Source organism: Dipteris shenzhenensis, chromosome 10 (assembly GCF_047967505.1).
Source record: "Dipteris shenzhenensis isolate YYH24624 ecotype China chromosome 10, Dip_SZ_1.0, whole genome shotgun sequence".
NCBI classification, from domain to species: Eukaryota; Viridiplantae; Streptophyta; class Polypodiopsida; order Gleicheniales; family Dipteridaceae; genus Dipteris; species Dipteris shenzhenensis.
In genome coordinates this window covers 53,376,637-53,398,202 of record NC_141605.1, presented here as the reverse complement: position 1 = coordinate 53,398,202, position 21,566 = coordinate 53,376,637, and the positions used below count along the sequence as shown (strand labels likewise).

Sequence of the window (21,566 nt, the reverse complement as noted above, 5' to 3'; positions counted from 1 at the left end):
ACCCTCATTACAAGACAAAAAAGAAAAAGGTAGGGGGAGAAAGATAGAGGCCTTTTTGAGGCACAGAGAGAGAGAAAGAAAGAAAGAAAGTTTATTAAAGTCTTCGGGAGACCGTGAAGGTCTATGAGACTAAAGATAACTGATACAATGAGCATAACGGTGGCGGTCTCAAAACGGGCCAGCCAACCATTTCTACAAAAAAAGAGGTTATGAAGGACGGTGTGTCTAGTCCTGATACAAAAAATATGTGTCTACCTCCAGATGATACAAAAAAGAAGGGGGGGGCACCAAAAATGGGGCAGAGGGGGGAGATACAATATATATGTACAGGTGGTGATCGTCAGAGACCATCATAGAGGGGCCGTCAGATGGGAGGCCGGAAAAAACCCTGCGATAGATGATTGGCCTCTGACGTCACGCGGCCTAGTCGAGCTCAGTCGTCGGGGGCGGCGGGTGGCCCTGTGGATGAGGGCAACGGTAACCCCGGTGGGGCGGGCAGAGAGCAAAGACGAGATGTCATGGACCCGGATGTGTGAGTCTGTCCGCTGGCGCAGCTGTCGTGGCTCTGGCTCTCGCTCACATCCGCGTCGTCGACTAGACTGAGGAGAGGTATCCTGTGACTGGAAGAAATAAGTGATGGGCCGCTGGGTGTCCTCACGCTGTGTTGCTGCGCGTGTCGCCGTGCTCGGAGAGAGGTATCTCGGTGGCGAGTCGTCTCATGTAAGAAAGCAGCTAGGCATCGCTGATCCGGGAACTGCAGCATGTGTGGGAGGGGGCCGAATCCGTCGCGGAAGAGGCAGTGGTACCGACCTCGACTGGCATAATAGATAGGACATCTGAAAGCAAAGTGCTCCTCCGACTCGATCTCCTGCAAGTCGCAAAGTGGGCAAAGGTGGCCCTCTCGTGGGATACCCTCTGCGCGTCCGCTCTCGAACCGTAATCGGTGTGACGAAACCCTAAACTGACCGAGGGAGATCCAGAGCGCATGTGGTAGATGAAGCTGTGTGTAACCCGGAGATGTGATGAAGCCCTCCTGTGAGATCTGGAGGCAGTGTCGGCGGTAGAAGTTGAGCTTCACAGGAAGCTCGGGGTGAAGAAACTATGTCCGCCAGGTGTGGACCTGGAGCAGATCCGCTCGAATGAGCCGGTTGACCTCTTGGTTAGTGGGGGAAAGGGGAGATGGTGGAGCATCGAGGCTGTACTGAAAAGGAGACAACCGGTCTAAGTCGAGGCCCAGTCGGGTGAACCAACTGGAAAGACAACTATACCAGCATCTCTGGTCCCCATCAACGGAGAAGCAGCATCAAGCTGTAGGGGTGGGGCGCCGAACTCTGCTAGAATGATCTGGTGTGGTACTATTGGTTTGCTGCAGATCATCTGAGCAAACATCAGTATCTGTAGGCGCTCGACTCGAGCCCACTCTGTGTCTGCTCCCCACCACGGGCTACCGTACATGCCTGCTGGACGGACCAAAGAATCAAAAAGGAGAGACTTGGTCCGCGGGTCCTGGAAGTGGGAGTGGTAGCACTGTCGCTCCAGCCTAGCAAGAGCGGCGTAGCCCCGGCTGATCCTGGCCTGCATGGCCGGGCGCATTGTGAAGATCGGGCCTGAGAAGACAACGCCCAAGTATGTGTAAGAGTCAACTATCTCAACAGGGTCGTCGACGAAGAGGAACTGCTCTCGGTGCATAGCGGGTCTGGAAGTGTTGAAGATCATCACCTTGGTTTTCCCAAGGTTGACCTTCAAGTCATGTGTATCACAGAAGACCTGAAGTCCATCCAGGTGTCGCTGAAGACCAGTAGCAAAAGAGGATAGTAGTACTACATCGCCTGCGTATAGGAGAATCTGGATGACAACCTCCGCAAGAGAGCAGCCTGCACCTCCGAGTGTCCTCATGGTGGTCTCGAGCTCGTCGATGTAGAGGCCAAATAGAGTCGGTGACAAGGGACATCCTTGTTTGACTCCGATAGTGCTCATGATCTCTGGGGTCCAGCTGGTGCCAATCTTGACCTGGCCCGTCACCCGCTCATAGAGAGCTACTACTGCCCAGATAACCTCCGAGTCGTAGCCTAACTCCTGCAGGCGTTTGACGAGTCGGGCGCGGGAAACGGTGTCAAATGCCTTGCGGAAATCCACAAAACAACAATATACTCTCTGTCTCCTGTGTCTGGCCTCCTCAATGATCCCTCTAAGTGTAAAAATGTGATCGTAAGTCGAGTGATCCGTCCTGAAACCGGCATGATGGTCCTGTAATTCCCTAGATCCATGGAATCTCATGCTTTGTGGATGGGTGTGATATTGTTCAGGGTCCAGGCTCTGGGGAACCCATGGCAGACAGCTTCATTGAACAGCGTTGCCAGGATGGGGGCTAGAGTTTTGATGCCATAGGCAACAAACTCTGTGCATAGGCCCTCATGATCCTTAGCTCGGCCGTTGTGAAGCTTAAGCGCTGCGTGGGTGACTCCCTGGGTTGTGAAGAGGGTGCAAGAAGTGGGACGGGGGGTGGCTGAGAGGTCGGGAGGAGGCTGATCAGGGATATCATAGAGTGTACGTGCGTAGGAGTGCCAGAGGGAAGTGTCTGTGAGGGGGGAGGGGGATCGGCGTTCTAGGAATTTCCTCCAGAAATCCTTGGAGTTGCTACTAAACAGAATGTTCAGTAGCATATCCTCATTCTGGCGCAGGAAGGCTAGCTTCTTGCGACGGCCTAGTCGACGATAATCCCTGGTGAGATGTGGGTTGGCCCTAGCGTTTCGCTGGGTCGTGAGTCGGAGTGTGCGGCGTAATGCTTTACACTCGTCAAAGTGAGAGTGAGAGTGAGAGTGAGAGAAAGAAAGAAAGAAAGAAAGAAAGTTTATTAAAGTCTTCAGAAGACCGATGGGTCTATGAGACTGTGAAAATCCTGATACAACGAGCTGTGGTAGTGGAGCTACTAAACGAGCGTCCATACCAATGCAAAATGCAAAATGCCAAAAATGCAGAATGGCAGTACTAAGTCCTAAGTACAACATAGTCATGTCGATGGTCGACTATATATCAATCTCAGCATCACCATCAATATCATCATCATCCCCAGCAACAGCAAGATATCAAGATGGATGAGGCAGTGGAGGCATGAAGTCGGCAATAGAGTGTTGTCGGCCACTCAGAGGTGCGGTCCTGGCACGTCTCTTGGTCGTAGCTCTACGTCTAACCAGGGCTACTGTGACCCCCGTCGGTTGGGCTCCAACTCTAAGCAAGGAGGGGATGTCTCCAAGTGTGATCTGTGTGTCGACCCTCTGCTGAGCTGTCGGGTCACAGGCTCCGGGTCACGGTCATGTCGAGGCCTCGTCTCGTTGGGATCCATGTGATCTAGCTGAAAGAACTCCGTGATAGAGCTCTGAGAGGGATCAACCGAGGAAGAAGTCTGCTCCTGTCTCCGTGCTCGGAGTATCCTCTCGCGGTGTCTAAGTGCCTCATGAATGAAACCTGCCAAACACCGCTGGTCTGGGTAGGAGAGGAAATGGGCTAAAATCCCATAACTATCTCTGAAGAGGCAGTGGAAACGTCCTCGGATCTCATAGTACACAGGACACCTGAAGATGAAATGCTCCTCTGTCTCAACCTCATGTATGTCACATAGTGTGCATATGCGCCGCTCCCTGGGTAGTCGCTCTGCTCTGCCGCTCTCGATGGGAAGTCTGTGTGAAGAGACCCGGAACTGCCCAAGAGAGATCCTCATCGAGTGGGGTAGGTGAATATGTGTGTATCCTGGTGGGTAAATGAAACCCTCCGCTGTGATTTGTAAGAAGTGATCTCTGTAGAAGCTAAGCTTCACTGGGAGTTCACTCGGTTCCAACCAGGTCCGAAAAGTGTGTAGTTGTAGTAGATCCTCACGGATAACCTGGTTGACCTCGTGTGATAAGAGGGGAGAGAACGGAGTATCCATGCTATACTGGAAGGGAGGTAGTCTATCCATGTGGAGCCCCAGTCGCTCAAACCATCTCTCTATACGTGCATACCAGCACCTCTAATCTCCTCTTGCTACAAGTGCCATAGAAGAGGATAAAGCTATCCATGGTAGCCTGCTATGCCCCGAGGTATAATCCCCATATTCCCTAACTCGGTACAGATATGTGATGACCTGAAATGCAACATCTAGCTGTAAAGGGGATGACCCAAACTCAGCCTGAATGATCTGGTGAGGAACGGATGACTTACCACGAATCATCCGTGATAGCATGAGAACCTGTAGCCGCTCCACACGGGCCCACTCTGTATCCGACAAGTCTAGCCCCCAACAAGGACTGTCGTACATCCCCGCTGGGCGAGCCAAGGAGTCAAAAAGCAACCCCTTGGTGCGTGGATCTTGAAAGTGTGAGCGGAAACACTGTCTCTCTAGCCTGGCCAATGAGGCATACCCTCTACTCAAGCGTGCCTGCATCGCGAGTCTCATAGTGAAGCTCGGTCCGGAGAAGATAACCCCAAGATAAGTGTATGATGAAACTATCTCAACAGATGACCCCGCAAATGTGAACTGCTCCTGACGCATGATGGCTCGAGATGTATTGAAAATCATGACCTTGGTTTTACCCAGGTTGACCTTCAAGTCATGAGACTCACAAAAGGACTGTAGTGCGTCTAGGTGTCTCTGACGTCCCTCTGCTGAGGAAGACAAGAGAGCCACGTCATCTGCATAGAGCAAAATCTGGATCAGCGTGCCTGCAAGAGAGCAACCTACACCCCCCTGTGTCTGCATCACTGTCTCAAGCTCGTCAATGTAGAGGCCAAACAAGGTAGGCGACAAAGGACACCCTTGTTTGACCCCCGATGGTACTCATGATCTCGTCTGTCCACCCGGATCCTACCCGAACTCTACCAGAAACTCTCTCGTAAAGTGCCATGACAGGCCAAATGATCTCCTGGTCATAACCCAAGTCCTATAGGCGCCGTATGAGGCGGGCTCTTGGGACTGTGTCAAATGCCTTGCGAAAATCCGCAAAGCAACAATAAACCCTCTGCTTCCGTGATCTTGCCTCCTCGATGATACATCTGAGCGTCAAAATGTGGTCCATGGTTCCATGATCACGCCGGAATCCGGCCTGTCCTGCTGCTCTGAGTCCTCAACACTCTGCAAGTCTGCTAACCTCGGAGTCAAGTACTGATGCATAAATCTTGGACATGACATGTCCAATCATAATGGTCCTATAGTTCTCCGGGCTCATGGGATCCCCTGCCTTGTGGATGGGAGAGATAGTGTTAATAGTGAGAGAGAGATGAGAGTGTGAAACAAAGAGAGAGAGAGAGAGAGAGAGAGAGAGAGAGAGAGCGTGGGAGAGAGATGGCAGTGTGAAAGGGGGAGAGAGAGAGAGAGAGAGAGAGAGAGAGAGAGAGAGCGTGGGAGACGGAAGTAGAAGTAGAATTTATTATCGTCCTCGGGGGGCCAAAAATGACCCATGGGACCTAATCCTTAGTACCAAAAAAAATCTCCTCCAATGTGGAGGGGTCAAGAGTTTTCAAGTTCTTGACGGTACAAAAAAAGACGAGTGACAAAAGACCCCAACGCTGCCAGAGAGGCAGCGGAGAGAACTGATGAGAGCTGTGTGGTGTCTACCAGTATCTGCTGGTAATCATCCCTGATATGTGCATATCTGAGGCAATGTAGGGCTACATGTGCCTCTGTCTCGACTGTCTCTGGATCACAAAAGCTGCAGACTCTGGCATGTCGTGGCAAATTCATCCAAGCTCCTTTCTCTATGGCCAAGGTATGTGACCGTGTGCGGAATCTGGCAATATTCTAGAGAGAGAGAGAGAGAGAGAGAGAGAGAGAGAGAGAGAGAGAGAGCATAGGATAGAAAGGGGATACCTTGAATACTCACTCACAAAGTGAGCTATCATGGGGGGGGAGGGGTTATATAGCCAAAGGGGGAGGGAGGTAGCTTTTCCCAAAAGCTTTTTTTTTTTATCTTTTTTCTTTTGTTGAAAAAAAAATTAAAAAAGGGGCACCTTAAATGTATCCTTAATGGAATGCATATTAGTCATTGAAAGAGACTAGGGCATTAGTAAGGCCAAATAGCCATCAGTGAATAAATATGTTTTATATTGGTCCTAAGGGTGGGGCTGAGACTATTTGTATCTAGATCAGCTATCCTACAAGCTGTAAACTGCTTTACCATCTACACGTTCGGTAAAGGGCAATTAGTAGTGGTCACATTTTGGAGCTGTTCCCTTATTTAAAACAACATACATTATGATCTTCCTGTTCTTGAAAGCAACTACAATTTTCAAAGAATAAATCAGCATCTATGAGCTTTTGTGGCCTTTGTTTCACAAACGGGTATTACATAGCAAGCTTCGCATCCTCCACATGAGGATGATAGTAATAAGTGCTTGCATAAGAGGAAAGCATTTCAAGTCATTTTATGACCACATCAAACAATTCCTATAACCCATGAGGAGTTATTTGAGAGCATCTTCTACCACAACTATCGGCTTTTTATCATATCTGTGTCTATCATTCTGGTCTTAGCAGGCCCATGATAAACTCCATTTTCTTCCTCCCTGGCCTTAAATCCAACATAGAAAATGAAATTTTTACCTCCCTTGCTTTTCTGGCTCTTGGGCAGGGCCAATTTCTTTCTTTGTCTCAGGAGTTTCAGACTTTTCTAATATTACATGAGGCACTTCTTCTTACCAGCATGATTTCTCCTTACTTGTTTTCCACTCTTGCTCTTCTAATTATATGCTCTGAATAATGAATATGACCCTATTCACAGATAGAATCCAAATCTGGCAGGAAATACCTTGACTAATGAAGAAACTTTATTTAATGCTGCTCCGATGCTATAAATTGGGTTTCTGGAAAGAACTGCCACAATTGAAAGATGCTTGATTACAGTTCAAACCACATACAAACAGAGAATATAATTTCAAACAGACAAACTGGCAGTAAAACATCATGTACTGATCCACGATTAGTCACTTGATACTATGGTTACACATGAAGGATATGCCAAACAAGAATTGCAGCAGCTACATGGCATCAACCCTACAATACACTTGACTGCTTTATAGAATTTGGGGTCTTCGACCAGGACGACACAAACACCCTCTGCTAGGAGCCCAAAAGAGCCAAGCTCATAAAAGACAACAGGGCGAACGCCGAATACTGAAGTGATATTCTTATAAGGCACTGAAAGACCTGGACAAGTAATATTAAATAGGACTCAGCCACAACTCCCCTCTCCCTGAAAGCAATACATGTCATCTTCAAGAGTCTGGTCGCCTCTTCTAAAACATTTCCAGTCTATACTATTCCTTCTTCTCCTAATCAGAGAGACTGATTAAAGAGATGATAACCACAAAAAAACAATCCAAAGAAGTCCACTTGGGTGTAATTGAGTAATTTACTTATAATATTCATCTGCTTTATGCTTGTGTGTCCTTTTCTGACAGACATTCTCACTGACTTTGCCTAATACGTGGCTGTGCTGAAATGCTTCCAATGAATTCATACAAGGCAGTGCCATAAGGCGATTATCTGTGTCCATATCAAATACAACCATATTCTAAGTTGTCAACCGATTTATGTCTTAATCCTTGTCCTTTCACAGTGCTGGATTATTGATTATTATATGTCTAGATAAATCAAGAGTAGTCCTGAAATTCTTACCCATTATAGTGTTCAAAAGGTATGGAACTTCAATGGTAGCCCCAACATTTGTACCAATCATACTGGTTCACAATGTACATATCTTTCTGCACAATGCAGAACATTGTTTTTTGGCACATTAAATGTGTGGTTGTTGTATCCCCCCCCCGAAAAAAGGGGATCAGGAGGTATAGATGTAGTCTACACTCCATAAGATTTTAATCTAGAGAATCAAAGCATGCAGATGGGTTTTAAAGAGTGGATCATGAATGATGATAACTTGCTGAAACCTTCTCCAGCCAGACGCTCTCTCCACCTCCTCTTTGCCACCTTCTCCATTGCCTCGCCTTGATGCTCCTTCCTCCCTCCCTGCTCTCAGCTCCATAACCTTTTGGTCACTTCCCCCTTTGGCAGCCATGGGTTTCCTTCATCCCAGCAGTCAGCTGGCCCCCTGTTTCAGTGTCAACCCCTCCCCACCGCTTCCCCCAGTTTTCTCCTTTAGCTCCCCCCGTTGACCCTCTCCTTCCATCCATTTGGCCTGAGCCCATCCCAAACCTCTTCTGCCCTGTTCTGCCAGTTTGTGTCTGGTATTTACCATGCCCATCCCCTGACGATGTCCTGAGGGGTGCTGGTTCTTTACATGTGATCATGCCCCCCCCAGAGCTGTTTGCACTCAGCCCCCCACCCTGCTTCCACCCTGGAGCTTCTTGTGGGTGTTTTCCATCTCTCTACCATGCATCAAGTGGACCCCTTTGAGACCCCCTTCACAGCCACAGACTTAGGGGTGTCTAGTGGAAGACCCAGGCCACAAAAAAAAGGGGGGGGGGGGGGGGGGGGGTATGCTGGGTTGGGGGCAGGGGCACTCTCCTTTTCCTCATTTCACAACCTAGGAAGTGATAGCAACATGCAAAATTGGATTTAAAGATACGAAGAGGCCAAAAGAGCACAAGAATTACAAGATAGGGCGAGTGTGGGGTGCATCATTGGTCTCACACTTATCCGCCACCAAATTCATGATTGGGTCCAAGCAAGCTTGGCCGAGGGTCACCACATCCAGGAGGTCACCATATATGGGAAGGGAGTTTTCCTTTGCCTCACCTCAGGTTGAACAGAATCATGTGTACCTGGGTCTACACTTTATGTTTCTCATCCCTTGCTACTATGGACTCAATGTGGATCCGCCACCAAATTCATGATTGGGTCCAAGCAAGCTTGGCCGAGGGTCACCACATCCAGGAGGTCACCATATATGGGAAGGGAGTTTTCCTTTGCCTCACCTCAGGTTGAACAGAATCATGTGTACCTGGGTCTACACTTTATGTTTCTCATCCCTTGGTAACTATGGATTCAATGTGGATGATATGGACTCGACATATCATGTTCCTAGATTCCAATCATTCTTAGGTTCACAAAACTCCCCATGGAGTACAGAGGCATTCTGCCATCCATTGGTGCATGCTTTGGAGGCCCTAAGACAGCACCTTCTTAGTACTCACTGATGATGGACTAATGGCGATACGCTTCATGCGGAGGGCCACCACAGTGGCCCTCAACTGTACTGAGAACTGGAGACTCCTCAAATGATGCATGTAGCTCTACCAACAAATTCCTCAACCAAACACATTCCACTTGGTTCTGAAAGCTTCCTGGCCTCATGAGGTAGCAACCATTGATCCGAATCGTTGTAAGCATGTAAATGCAAGTTACCCCTCCGGAAATAGCAAACCAAGAGATCAAGTACCTTCCAGGTACCTGAACACACGCTTCACAGCCCGCCAATGTAGAACCTTTGGGCTGTGCATAAATCTGCTCACTTGGGATACTGCATATGAAATGTCTGGCCGTGTATTACACAAGCAAATTAGGCATCCCACAGCCTGGCTGTTGATGCCAAGTTCACTCGTATCATGCATGGATAGCTTAATCACTAGCTCCAGGAGTTAAAAACGGCTTGCAATTCTGAAATCTGAACCATTCAAGCAGTTTCCCAATGTACTTGAACTGCAAACAACAAAGCAATGCCTTTGCCATCTTGCACAAATTGAATGCCCAAGTAATAGTGTAGCAGGCCCAAATCACACATTTCAAATGTCTTTTGCAATTCAGCCTTGAAATCTACAATTTTTGCAGCATACAGAAAGAGTTCAATACTCAGCTGAATTCTAAAAAGGATTGACTTCCTCTTGTCCTTGTGCAGCCCCTCACAAGTCTCTGTTGAAGATCCAGCCCATGATCTTCCTCTCCTACCCTTTTCCTAAACATAAGGTACTACACTACTTAACTTTCCTGCAAATTCTACTAAACTTAGTAGTGTTTACTGTTAGTTAGGAGCAGTCCCCTTGCATTGGTATCAGAGCCCTTTCATGGGAATTTGTGGGAAATTCTTTGTCCAATCACTTTGAAATTCGGAGCATCTATTCTTGAGCCTAGGGCCTACCTCTATGCAAAAACTCAGTGCCAGAAGTGCTCTCTGTTGTGAGCTGCCACATGGCAAGCTCTGAGAAACCCTGATTTTCAGGGTGCTCAAAATTTGGGGCTTCTTGCATTAGTGGAAAGCCCTTGCTTCCCTGATCATTTCTATATATGAGAATCCTAAAATGGTGGAGTATTTCGTCAACATTGGAGTGATCTCCTCTCTGGCGCAAGAAACTGATGTAAGTGACGATCTACTGTTTGCCTGCACCAAACTAAGTCGTTCTTGGCTTGATCTGTTCGCACTAATCATGTAAGGTTGCTCCCTCAGTCTGGTTGTGATTCGAAACTGTTTGGAGAAGCTATGAGCAAATTCAACTGGCTGGCTTGGAAGAACTGCTGCGGATTTCAGAGGTACAGCCCCATTTCGGGTCAGCTTTGGTGCATATGGTCACCTAGCTCCATGAATGCAACTGATAAAGTGTGATAGTGATCTGGTTTTTTGTTACTAAGAATTTCGAAATTCAGTGCAACAACTAGCGCAGAATTGTTATTTGCCAAAGGTTCTAGCAATTTCTAGCCATCCAAGTGTAATATTATGAATTTCTACTCCTGATTGGCCCTTTGGTTCAGTCTTAGCATAAGGATAGCCTAAACAAGTGGGAAATTTTAAGTTTTCTCTCAAAAATTTGACCTGCGAAATTAGGGCAAAACTAGCATTTGGGGCTTTTGTACTGGTTCTTGATCAAGGCTTAAGACAGTGCATTTACTCTAGATTCAAGTCATTAAAGACACCTGTAAAGAGGTCTACTGATCAAGCTAGTAAGCAGCCAATGGGTATCTTTGATTCCATCCCAGAAAAGGAACCAATTGATGATCAGGCTGTAGTTTCTGAGCCCAATGATCCTCATGTTGGCAATGTTCAAGGGGATTTAGCAGCAACTCCTCAAGTACAAGCATCCCTTAACCAAGAGCAGATCATAAAGAGTTGTATGGACCCAATGCTACAGATATTCAAGGAGTTAATTAATGTAATTAAGACCAATAATCAGAGGATTAACCAAAGGATGCAGAACATGTCTGCCACTTTTAATAAAAGGTTTGACTAGTTCAAGAGAAGCCAAATTTTATGATGGGAAGAGAGCTGTGGATCCCCAAATTGATGGAGACTCAGGTTCAGATGATGATGATGATGATCCTATACATGTAACTGAACCGGTTAGTTTTATGGCTTCTGCCCGAAGGACCTATCACTCTAGTGGAGTTACAGCTCATATGGGTAAGGATTCAGCACATGGTAAGACTCCTAATAATAACAATTCAGCAACTAAAGAGTTGTGTCAAAAATTCCATGAATATAAGTTGCTACCAGCAAACCTTAGGGCAGCAATGACATTCCAGCAATATATACAAACAGCTAAATCTACTGAACCAAAAGGACATGTTCATCAAGACAAAGATAAAGTTTAAAGGTGATTCTACCTCTCCTGAGGAATTGGAGGAATGGCTCAGCAAGATGGATGACTACTTCCTTCTATATCCAAAGGGTGATCAAGGTAAAATCAGATTTGCTGTTCTTCATCTTGAAGATTATGCCCACTCTTGGTGGAGGCATCTACAACAAGAAGGGTTAACTTTTAATGCTTGGGATGAATTCAAGGCTGAAATGCTCAAAACTTTTATATCTCCTTTTACTAGAGATCAATATATTTGTAAGTGGTATGATCTTACTCAGCAAGGATCAGTGAAAAATTCTATCAAACAGTTTTGGAAATTGGCTCTGTTTGTTCATAGTATTGATGAAAGAGTTAGAATGCTCAAGTTCATCCATGGTCTGCACCCTAGTATTGCTTCAGATGTTGCAACTCAAAAGCCCCATTCTCTTAAAGAGGCCATGCAGTTGGCAGAGCTTTATGAACCCAAGTACAATTGGAAGGAGAAGACTTTGGGCATTGGTCACTTTGGAACTAAGCCTATGGTCAAAGGGGTTTCCAATGATGAAAACAAACACCTGCTACAACTTCTTCTATTTCTAGGTTCCCCACAGTGTATGGCAATGGCATGGGACAACCTAAAGCTTACAAGGCTACAGATGTAAACCAATATTGTCAAGCTGCTCAAGTGCAACTTTCTCAAGACTATACTTTTCATGGAGATCTAATTGTCTTGGAAATGGGACCTATTGACATTGTCCTTGGTTGTGAATGGTTGAGAACCTTGGGAGAATTCTCTATGGACCTTAACAGGCTGTATATGAAGTTTATGCATAAAGGTAAGTACATCACTTTGATGGGTCACCAATCTCCTAAATTGTCCTTAATTTCTACAAGAAGAATGGCCAGAGACCTCAAAAGTGTTTGTGGAGTCTATGCTATTCAGTTGACCAAGTCTCAAGAGGGTAATGGGTTGTTGGTGGAGGATAAAGACATGCAGTCCCTATTACAGCAATACTCTGATGTATTTGCTGATCTTCCCAACCATCTTCCTCCCATGAGAGATGTGGATCATGCAATTGTGTTGGAGCCAGGATCTAAGCCAATCAACAAGGCTCCATACATACTTTCTAGAGCTGAAAGAGAAGAGGTGGCAAGGCAAATAAAGGAACTCCTTGACAAGGAATTTATTACACATAGTCAGTCACCCTTTGCCTCTCCTGTGTTATTGGTTAAAAAGAAGGATGGCTCATTTAGAATGTGTATTGATTACAGAAATTTGAACAAAATGACAATTAAGAATAGGTTTCCTATCCCTAGAATTGATGATCTGCTGGATGAGCTTAGAGGGGCAAAATACTTCACAAAGATTGACTTAAGGTCAGGCTATCATCAAATAAGGATGAAGGAGGGAGATGAACATAAAACTGTCTTCAGGACAGAACGTGGGCTTTATCAATTCAAAGTGATGGCATTTGGTCTAACCAATGCACCTGCAACTCTCCAGGCCCTAATGAACAAGGTATTGCAGCCTTTCCTTTATAAATTTGTGCTCGTATTCTTTGATGATATATTGATCTACAACAAAACAAAAGAGGAGCATTTATTGCATGTCCAGCAAGTATTGGAAGTATTGAGGACACACCAGTTGTATGCCAAATCAAGTAAATGCACTTTCATGGCTGAAGAAGTGGAATATCTGGGCCATATTGTCAGCAGTAGTGGCATTAAGGTGGATCCCAGCAAGGTAAAGTGTGTAAAGGATTGGCCTATACCTCAGAATATCACCCAGCTGAGAGGTTTCCTTGGTCTAGCATCATTTTATAGAAGATTTATAAGGCATTTTGCCAAATTGGCAGCTCCTCTCACTGATCTTCTCAAAAAGAATGCTTTCCAATGGTCTAACAGTGCCAAGAAGCATTAAAGAAGGCATTAACTTCAGCGCCTATCTTGGTATGTCCTGATTTCTCTCAACCTTTTATAATTGAGGCTGATGCTAGTGGAAGGGGCATTGGAGCTGTCCTAAAGCAGAGTCATGGAGTTATGGCCTTTGAAAGTCGGAAATTGGATGACAAGGAGTCAAGTTTCCACATTTATGACCAAGAGATGTTGGCAATACTTCATGCAATCAAAAAGTGGCACCACTACATTTATGGCAGCCATTTCAAGGTCAAGACTGATCATAAGACTCTCAGATATTTTCTATCTCAGTCTTCTCTATCACCCAAGCAAAGGAGATGGCTATCCATTGTGCAAAACTATGACTTTGACATAGATTACAAGATGGGCAAAGAAAATATTGTGGCAGATTCTCTTCCAAGATATGGGCTTGTACTTTATCATCTATTATTGAGGTTTATAAAGATTGGATCCATGGCATTCAAGAAGAGTATCTCAATGATCCTCAAGCAGCCGCTATCTTCCAAGACTTGCAAGATCCTGACTGTCAGCAATATCCCAATTTCAAGTTGCACAATGGGCTCTTGTGGTATAATGATAGAATATTTCTTACTGAAAATTCCTCCTATAAGCTGCTAATCTTGCAAGAATTTCACTCATCTCCTATGGCTGGGCATATAGGCCTCAACAAGACGTATGATAAGGTAAAACAGAGTTTTTACTAGAAGGGCTTTGGAAGGATGTTCTTGCTTATGTACAAAGCTGTAAGCCCTGTCAACAAAACAAGGAGTTGAATCTGAGACCAGCTGGTCTACTACAACCTCTGCCTATACCTCAAGGTAAATGGACACATATCAGCATGGAAATTATTACAGGTCTACCAGTGACCTCTAAGGGTTGGAACAGCATCTTTGTGGTTGTTGATAGACTTACCAAAGCTGCCCACTTCATTCCTACTAAGACACAATTTACAGCACCCAAGGTGGCTAAGCAATTCATGGAGAATGTGTTTAAATTACATGGACTCCCTGTGGAGATCCAGGTTCGGACAGACTCCACTTGTCCTCGCTATAGGACTGCTGAGGAGTCCTCATCATTGCTTATGGGATTGCAGATAGTCAAGGGTTATTTGGAAGGACATTGCCAAAACCTTCAATTTTTTTGCTCCTTCCTGTTTCTATATGACTTGGGGTTCAGTGGCTTGGCTCTGTCTTTCGAGACCTCAGGTCTTCTTTGACAAGCAGGACTCTTCTTGGGCTATCTCGGTTCGACAACAGTAGTTGAGTATTGCTCTCTGGATGATGTTCCCTTTTCACCCTCTAGGCCTGTGCATGCTTCTGTGGATACCTCCTGGGAGATACTGGTGAGTATTGCAGCATGGCATATCCGGAGAGACGGATGCACAAAGACACTGGGTGGATCTTAGTCCATCTCTCACACACCATGGCTAGTATCTTGAGTGACAACATACATACTTTTTGATGGCCAGATGGGCGGACTATGCAAGGTTCCTCCCGGGAAGCCTCTGCAAGAGGGATATTTTTCTTAGGGACTGGAGGGGCTCTCCCTTCTTCTATGAGTCTATAGCAAAACTGAGGTGGCATTTTCAGCCTCTTCCTTGGTCTCTCTCCAATTTGTACTGAGCTCTCCGTTGACCCGTTCATGGTTGTTTTTGTTCATGCCATGTATGATGTATTTCCGTCCCGAGCTAGCTCTTGTGGTTTTTGTCATACTCAATAGAAGTCTCTTTCTTGGGGGGGGGGGGGGGGGGGGGGATTGGTTGCCGGGAGGGAGCTTCTCAGAGATAGAAATGTTCAAGGGTAGAGAGCCGAGGGGAGGATAGCAAGTGATGACAAGGAGTGAAGGCAGCAAGGAGCAAGGACATCAGAGGAGCTCCTCAAGGTAGAAGTTGTGTTATGCTCTAGCCGAGATAGCATGACCTTGGAAAGATCGGTGGGCATTTTCTCTTAGATGACCGACTTCTGTAATATTTCATGTGCGTAAATTAAATGGTCAAGGGAAGTAACTGCCAAGGTCCTAGGTGAGGGTGTATTGGCATCAACTAGGTGGTTCTGAGTGCTCAGGCATAGGTGCACCTAAATGTGTAAGAATGCCAAGGGGCAAATGTTTTAATTGTGCCCCAAGAGAGGGGTAAATGGTGTACCAAATTAAAGGTCTAAAATGATGACATGTGGCATGGGGGAACCATCTAGAGAATTGTGGGCTTGTGGATAGGCATGAAGGAAATAAATTACGTATCTTGTGTGCATGCAATCTACAAGAGAGGCTGGGAGGATATTCGGGATGCCATCGCCTGTAATTGTACCCGGGAATCAACGCTAAGAAATCAGAGATTAGAATTTGAGCGTTTCATTTGGTATCAGAGCGTTCAGGCTGGACGAGGGGATTGCGTACAAGAGAGCAGCGCCGAAGATGCGTGGAAGGCTGCACATCTGGGATGTGGTCATGTAAATAGCCCGTGAGCTGAGGCTGATTCCGAAACAGAGAGCAGGCTGGAGAAGACCAGGCTGATTCCGAAAGAGAGGGACTACGTCTGAGAGAGAAGCAAATAGCTTGGGTGAGTGCAAGAAAGAAGGGCGGCGACAGAAATCAGCGGGGTAGGCTGACGATGGGCGGTGATGGGCATTGACGGGCTCTGACGGGCTCTTAGCGACGACAGCCTCTTGGCTGTTTTAGGTGGCTCTGTTCGTACGGGCTTGCGTTTGGAGAGCCACCACTTGGTGTTGATGGCATAATCGTGGTGTTGATGAAGCTCGAAGGCGTTTGCGCTAGTGGAGGCTATGGAGCTCGTTGTTCGCTTGCTTTAGGCTGGGTGAAGCTGTCGGTTTGAGGTCTGGTTGCGGGGATGTGAGCGCAGAGAGCTGCTTCTGTTGATGGGGCGGCTGAGCCGTTGATGGATTCGTTGAAGGAGAGCAGGATCGCGTACAATCGTAGGCTTGTAATTTGGTATCACGCAAAAGAAATCTGGATATCTGCGCTATGTGGAGCTTCCAAGGAGCATCTTTTTTTCCCTTCTCTACTAATTTTCAGTTTGCAGCCTAGTCTTCCTGTACAGTAAAGGGGAATTTGAAGTGAAAAAAAAAAAAAAAACAATCTATTTTCCCTTTTGAAAGAATGGAGACAGAGGGACAAGATTCCAAGGTAAAACCTGGTGAATCTAGAGCACCGTCTACGCAACAAGTGTCCCATCACACCACACCTACTTTGGTGGGTAGGATTTCTGTACTAGAAGATGCCTTACAACAGATCATGAACCAGCAGCTTCAAGTGAACGCTGGTCAAAATGAAATTAGATAGATGGTGCAAGCCTTGTCGGCTAGACCATCTAGAAATGAAAAGGACAAAGCTCCAGCAGAGCCAGAGCCCAGTATACACTCGTCGGAACGTGCGAAGGTCAAGGTACCTAATATTACTAATTATAGACCGGAAAAGTACGTTGGTCGGATGACCGAGCGCAGTTCTGATGTGATCGAGGTTTGGTTACACAAGTGGGAAGAAGCCTTCGCCATTTGTGAAATCAGATCTGATCTAAAGAAAATCCGCGAGACCACTCCCCTGTTTATTGAGGCAACGGATAGGTGGTGGATAAAACAACAGAAAGATCAGGTTGCCCCTACCACCTGGGAAGGGTTTACGGCTGAATTTAAGAAACACTTTCTTCCACCTGACGAAGAGTCTCGAGCTTGGGATGCTTACAGAAACCTTCGCCAGACGAATTTGTCGGTGGCAGAGTACACTGACAAGTTCAGGGAATGTGTTGTGAAAATAACAGACCCTCTCCCTATGTCGGTTCAGTTGAAAGACTATATCTATGGACTGAACGACAAGATTAAAATGAAAGTTCGGGCTAAATATGTGACTACATTAGATGCATCTATTGCAGTAGCCCTGAACTATGAGGATGCCAGAGGCAGATCTAGTAGATTTGTGCAGGCAGGGACTCAGCATGAGTACCCGAGAAAAGGGGGATTTCAGAGGAAATAGACTTCAAAGACAAGTGTCTCGCAGCCAAGTGGCCAAACCAAGCAGGTGAAGCCGGTTGAGGGACAAGCAAAGACAAGTACCACCGTTGGGGTGAAAAGAAAAGTAACTTTAATGGCAGCCTGGGCTTGGTCAAAATCCTCGTTGACCCCTGAGAAAAAAGAAAAAGCTAGAAAAGAAGGACTGTGCTTCGGTTGCCTTCAGCGACATCAGTGGAAAGATTGTCCACTAAACAAAGACCGTCGACGGCCAATATGATAATATCTGAATGCGACACGGAAATGCAGGAGAGTCCCAATGCGGAACATATGCAGATGCAATTGGCGGGACCTTCTCAGAGGTTAGTACCTGTGTTCTTAATTGTGTCTCTTACTAAGTTAGTAAGCGGTGCACCTGATAACATCCTTTCAAAGCCCGCAGCAACGGGGTATACGGTTTTCGATGAGCCCGAGTTGATTAAAATGAAAGGGCAAGTAGCCAATCGTGATGTGATTGTATTGTTTGACTTAGCGTCAACGCACAATGTAATTAACTCGAAGCTTATTAAGAGGCTCAAGTTGAAAACTAGTCCGTCTGACTATGCTTATACGGTCAAGATGGTGGACGGAAGTTCAACTGAAGTATGGGACCAGAGGGTTACCCAGTTGGAACTTCGAATACAGGACTATGTTGAGAAGCTGGACTTTGAGTTGACCAGGCTTGCTCACACAGATATAGCCCTAGGCATGGCTTGGCATTTTTGAAAAAATCCAGCCATTGATTGGAAAAAGCATGTTTACCAATTCAAGATGAACGGGGTAGAATATGTTTTGCGAGGTGAAAAGGATTTACCTCGAGGACCATTGATTTCAGCCATGGAAATTCGGAAGACTCCGAAAGAGTTTCTGTGTCTGTGTATAGCATCGGTAGAGTCAATTGATGATGCATCAACTAGCACTGAGGCTACCCAAGATGGGAAAATGGCCGAGTTGGCTAAAGAGATATCGGAGAAGTTCTCTGATTGTTTTAGGGATGAGTTACCTTATGGGTTACGTCTAGAGTGGAATGTTCAGCATAAAATTGAGCTTATCCTGGGGGCAGAACCTGTAAATAGACCTCCCTATAGATTAAGCTTTACAGAAGAAGCTAAGGTGCAAAGACAACTGGAAGAATACCTCAAGCTGGGGCAGATTCAATCCAATTTTTCACCTTTTGCTTCACCAATGATATTACAGAAGAAGAAAGATGATACTTTTCGTCTCTGTATAGATTACAGAGCATTGAATAATATCACTATTAAGCACAGCTATCCGATGGCTCGGATCCATGATTTGCTAGATGCATTACATGGAGCCATAATTTTCAGTAAGATAGATCATAAGTGTGGCTACCATCAGATCCGTATTAGCGCCGAGGATGTGCATAAAACCGCTTTTAGAAGCAAGTTTGGACATTATGAGTTTTTGGTAATGCCCTTTGGACTTACCAATGCTCCAGCTACATTCGTCATGCTTATGAACGATTTACTACGTCCGTATATCGGAAAGTTTATAGTATATTTTATTGACGATATTTTGGTATTCAGTAAAAGTATTACTGAGCATCGTGAACACTTAAGAATAGTGTTCAGTACTTTGAGGAAAGCCAGTCTTTATGTATAAGAAGAAAACTATACTGTGTATGGTTAGACTTTGAATATTTAGGATTCATAATTACTCCAGAGGGGGTAGAAATGGATCCAAAGAAAGTGGCTGCGATACTGACTTGGCCAATCCCTCAGAGTTTGACCGCTTTGCGATCATTCTTGGAATTTGTCCAATTTTATCGAAGGCATATCAAAGGATATTCTGAAATAGTATCGCCATTGACTGATCTGACCTCAGATAAAGTACCTTTTATATGGAAATAGAATCAACAAGAAAGTTTTAACACCATAAAACAAGCTGTGGTCTCAGGACCGGTGTTAAAAATAGTTGATCCCCAGAAACCGTTGTTCCTTGAAACCGATGCAAGTGGCATTGCGGTAGGAGCAGTTCTCCTCCAAGAGGGAAGGCCAGTAGCCTTTGAAAGCAAGAAGCTTTCTCCCTCTCAACGAAATTGGCCAACTCATGAATTAGAGTTGTATGCTGTTGTCCATGCTTTGAAAACATGGAGACATTATTTGTATGGATCAGAGTTTTATGTGGATATTGATCATGATACTCTGAAACATTTTTGTAAACAACCTAACTTGAGAGGCCGCCAAGCTAGGTGGGCAGAACTCATGCAGGAGTTTAATTTGACGATCTGGTACCAAAGAGGGAAGGATAATAAAGTTGCTGATGTGTTGTCACGCATTATGCATAACATGAGTTTCACGGTGTTAGAGAGTGCTCTAATGGCCGAGATTAGAGAAACTCAAAAGGTGGACGAGTTTGTCCAGAGCCTATGGCCTAAGGCTCATATGTTAAAACCCGGGGAAAAGGATGACCTGGCATCCAAAAAAGGCGAAACTTATGCAAGATATGCCATAAGGGATGGTATGCTGAAAAGAAATGGCAAGGTAGTAGTACCTAATCAGAATGATCTCAGGCAGAGAGTCATTCAACAATGCCATGATAGCCCATGTGCGGGACATCCAGGAGTCGAGAAGACATATGATCTCGTGAAGTGAGATTTCTTTTGGCCAAAGATGAAAAAGCATATTCATGAATATGTGACACGTTGTTTATCGTGTCAGGTAAGTAAGGCAGAGCGGGTGAAGCCACCCGGACTTTTACAGCCCTTGGAGATACCACTAAGTAAGTGGGAGAGCATCTCCATGGACTTTATTGTAGGTCTGCCTACGACACAAGGTGGATATGATTCTATCCTTGTAGTGGTTGATCGTCTTACCAAGATGGCTCACTTCATTCCAACTAGAGAATCTATTAGTGCCCCGCAAGTGGCGGATTTGTTTATTAGACATATATTTCGTCTGCATGGATTACCCAAATCCATAGTGTCAGACAGAGATGTCAAATTTACCGGTCATTTCTGGACTGCGGTATTTGAGACACTAAGGACTGAGTTGGGAATGAGTAGTGGGGATCATCCAGAAACGGATGGTCAGACAGAAAGAATCAACCAAATTTTAGAGGATATGCTTAGAGCATATGTGTCATTGAGGCAACATACATGGGACAAGTGGTTGCCATTGTTAGAGTTTGCCTACAATGATAGAAAACATTCCTCTACAGGGTTCAATCCGTTTGAGCTGAACTATGGTTATAGACCAGCGAATCCAACTATAGTTGAAATACCTCAGAAAGTGCCTAGTGCCGCAAACTTTGTGGTTCAGATGCGGGAGATGCTAGCACTTGCGGGAGCTAACATCCGCCAAGCTATGGATAGAGCTAAGGCGTATGCGGATGAAAACCGATCCGCTAGAGAATTTAAGGAAGGAGAAAAAGTTTTTCTCAGAGTTCCCTCACACTCTAAGTCTTTGACTGCAGGAGAGTGTGCTAAGTTATCACCTCGATATTGTGGGCCATGGTTAATTCTAAAAAGAATAGGCAAGGTAGCCTATAAATTAGAATTACCATAGGGGTGTACGGTGCACCCAGTGTTTCATGTTTCTCATTTAAAGAAATTTTTGCATACAAGTGACTCACTAATCGAAGGTGTTGTTTTGTTTCAGGAGATGGAGGATAATGCAAGACACAAACCAACAGGAATCCTGGACCGAGGAACAATGCAAGTGCGCAATCGGAAGATACCCACGGTGTTGGTTGCATGGCATGGTCTACCTCTATCAAAAGCTACCTGGGAATCCGTATACCAGTTACGGAGAGTGTTCCCAGATTTCATCATCGAGGACGCTGATGCTTGAAGAGGGAAGGAATGTTATGCTCTAGCCGAGATAGCATGACCTCGAAAAGATCGGTAGGCATTTTCTCTTAGATGACCAACTTCTGTAATATTTCATGTGCGTAAATTAAATGGTTAAGGGAAGTAACTGCCAAGGTCCTAGGTGAGGGTGTATTGGCATCAACTAGGTGGTTCTGAGTGCTCAGGCCTAGGTGCACCTAAATGTGTAAGAATGCCAAGGGGCAAATGTTTTAATTGTGCCCCAAGAGAGGGGTAAATGGTGTACCAAGTTAAAGGTCTAAAATGATGACATGTGGCATGAGGGAACCATCTAGGGAATTGTGGGCTTGTGGATAGGCATGAAGGAAATAAATTACGTATCTTGT

The 21,566-nt window shown here is 45.5% G+C and overlaps 1 protein-coding gene across 2 annotated transcripts in view; it reads right to left on the bottom strand.

Annotated features, from left to right (window-relative positions):
- Positions 1-21,566, bottom strand: part of LOC147897975 (uncharacterized) — a 78,379-nt gene that overhangs the window by 33,766 nt on the left and 23,047 nt on the right. For both annotated transcript variants that reach the window (XM_087380620.1, XM_087380621.1), the window contains one exon: positions 6,780-6,844. In XM_087380620.1, the coding sequence (XP_087236746.1) occupies positions 6,780-6,844 (65 nt within the window). The remainder of the gene's footprint in view (positions 1-6,779; positions 6,845-21,566) is intronic.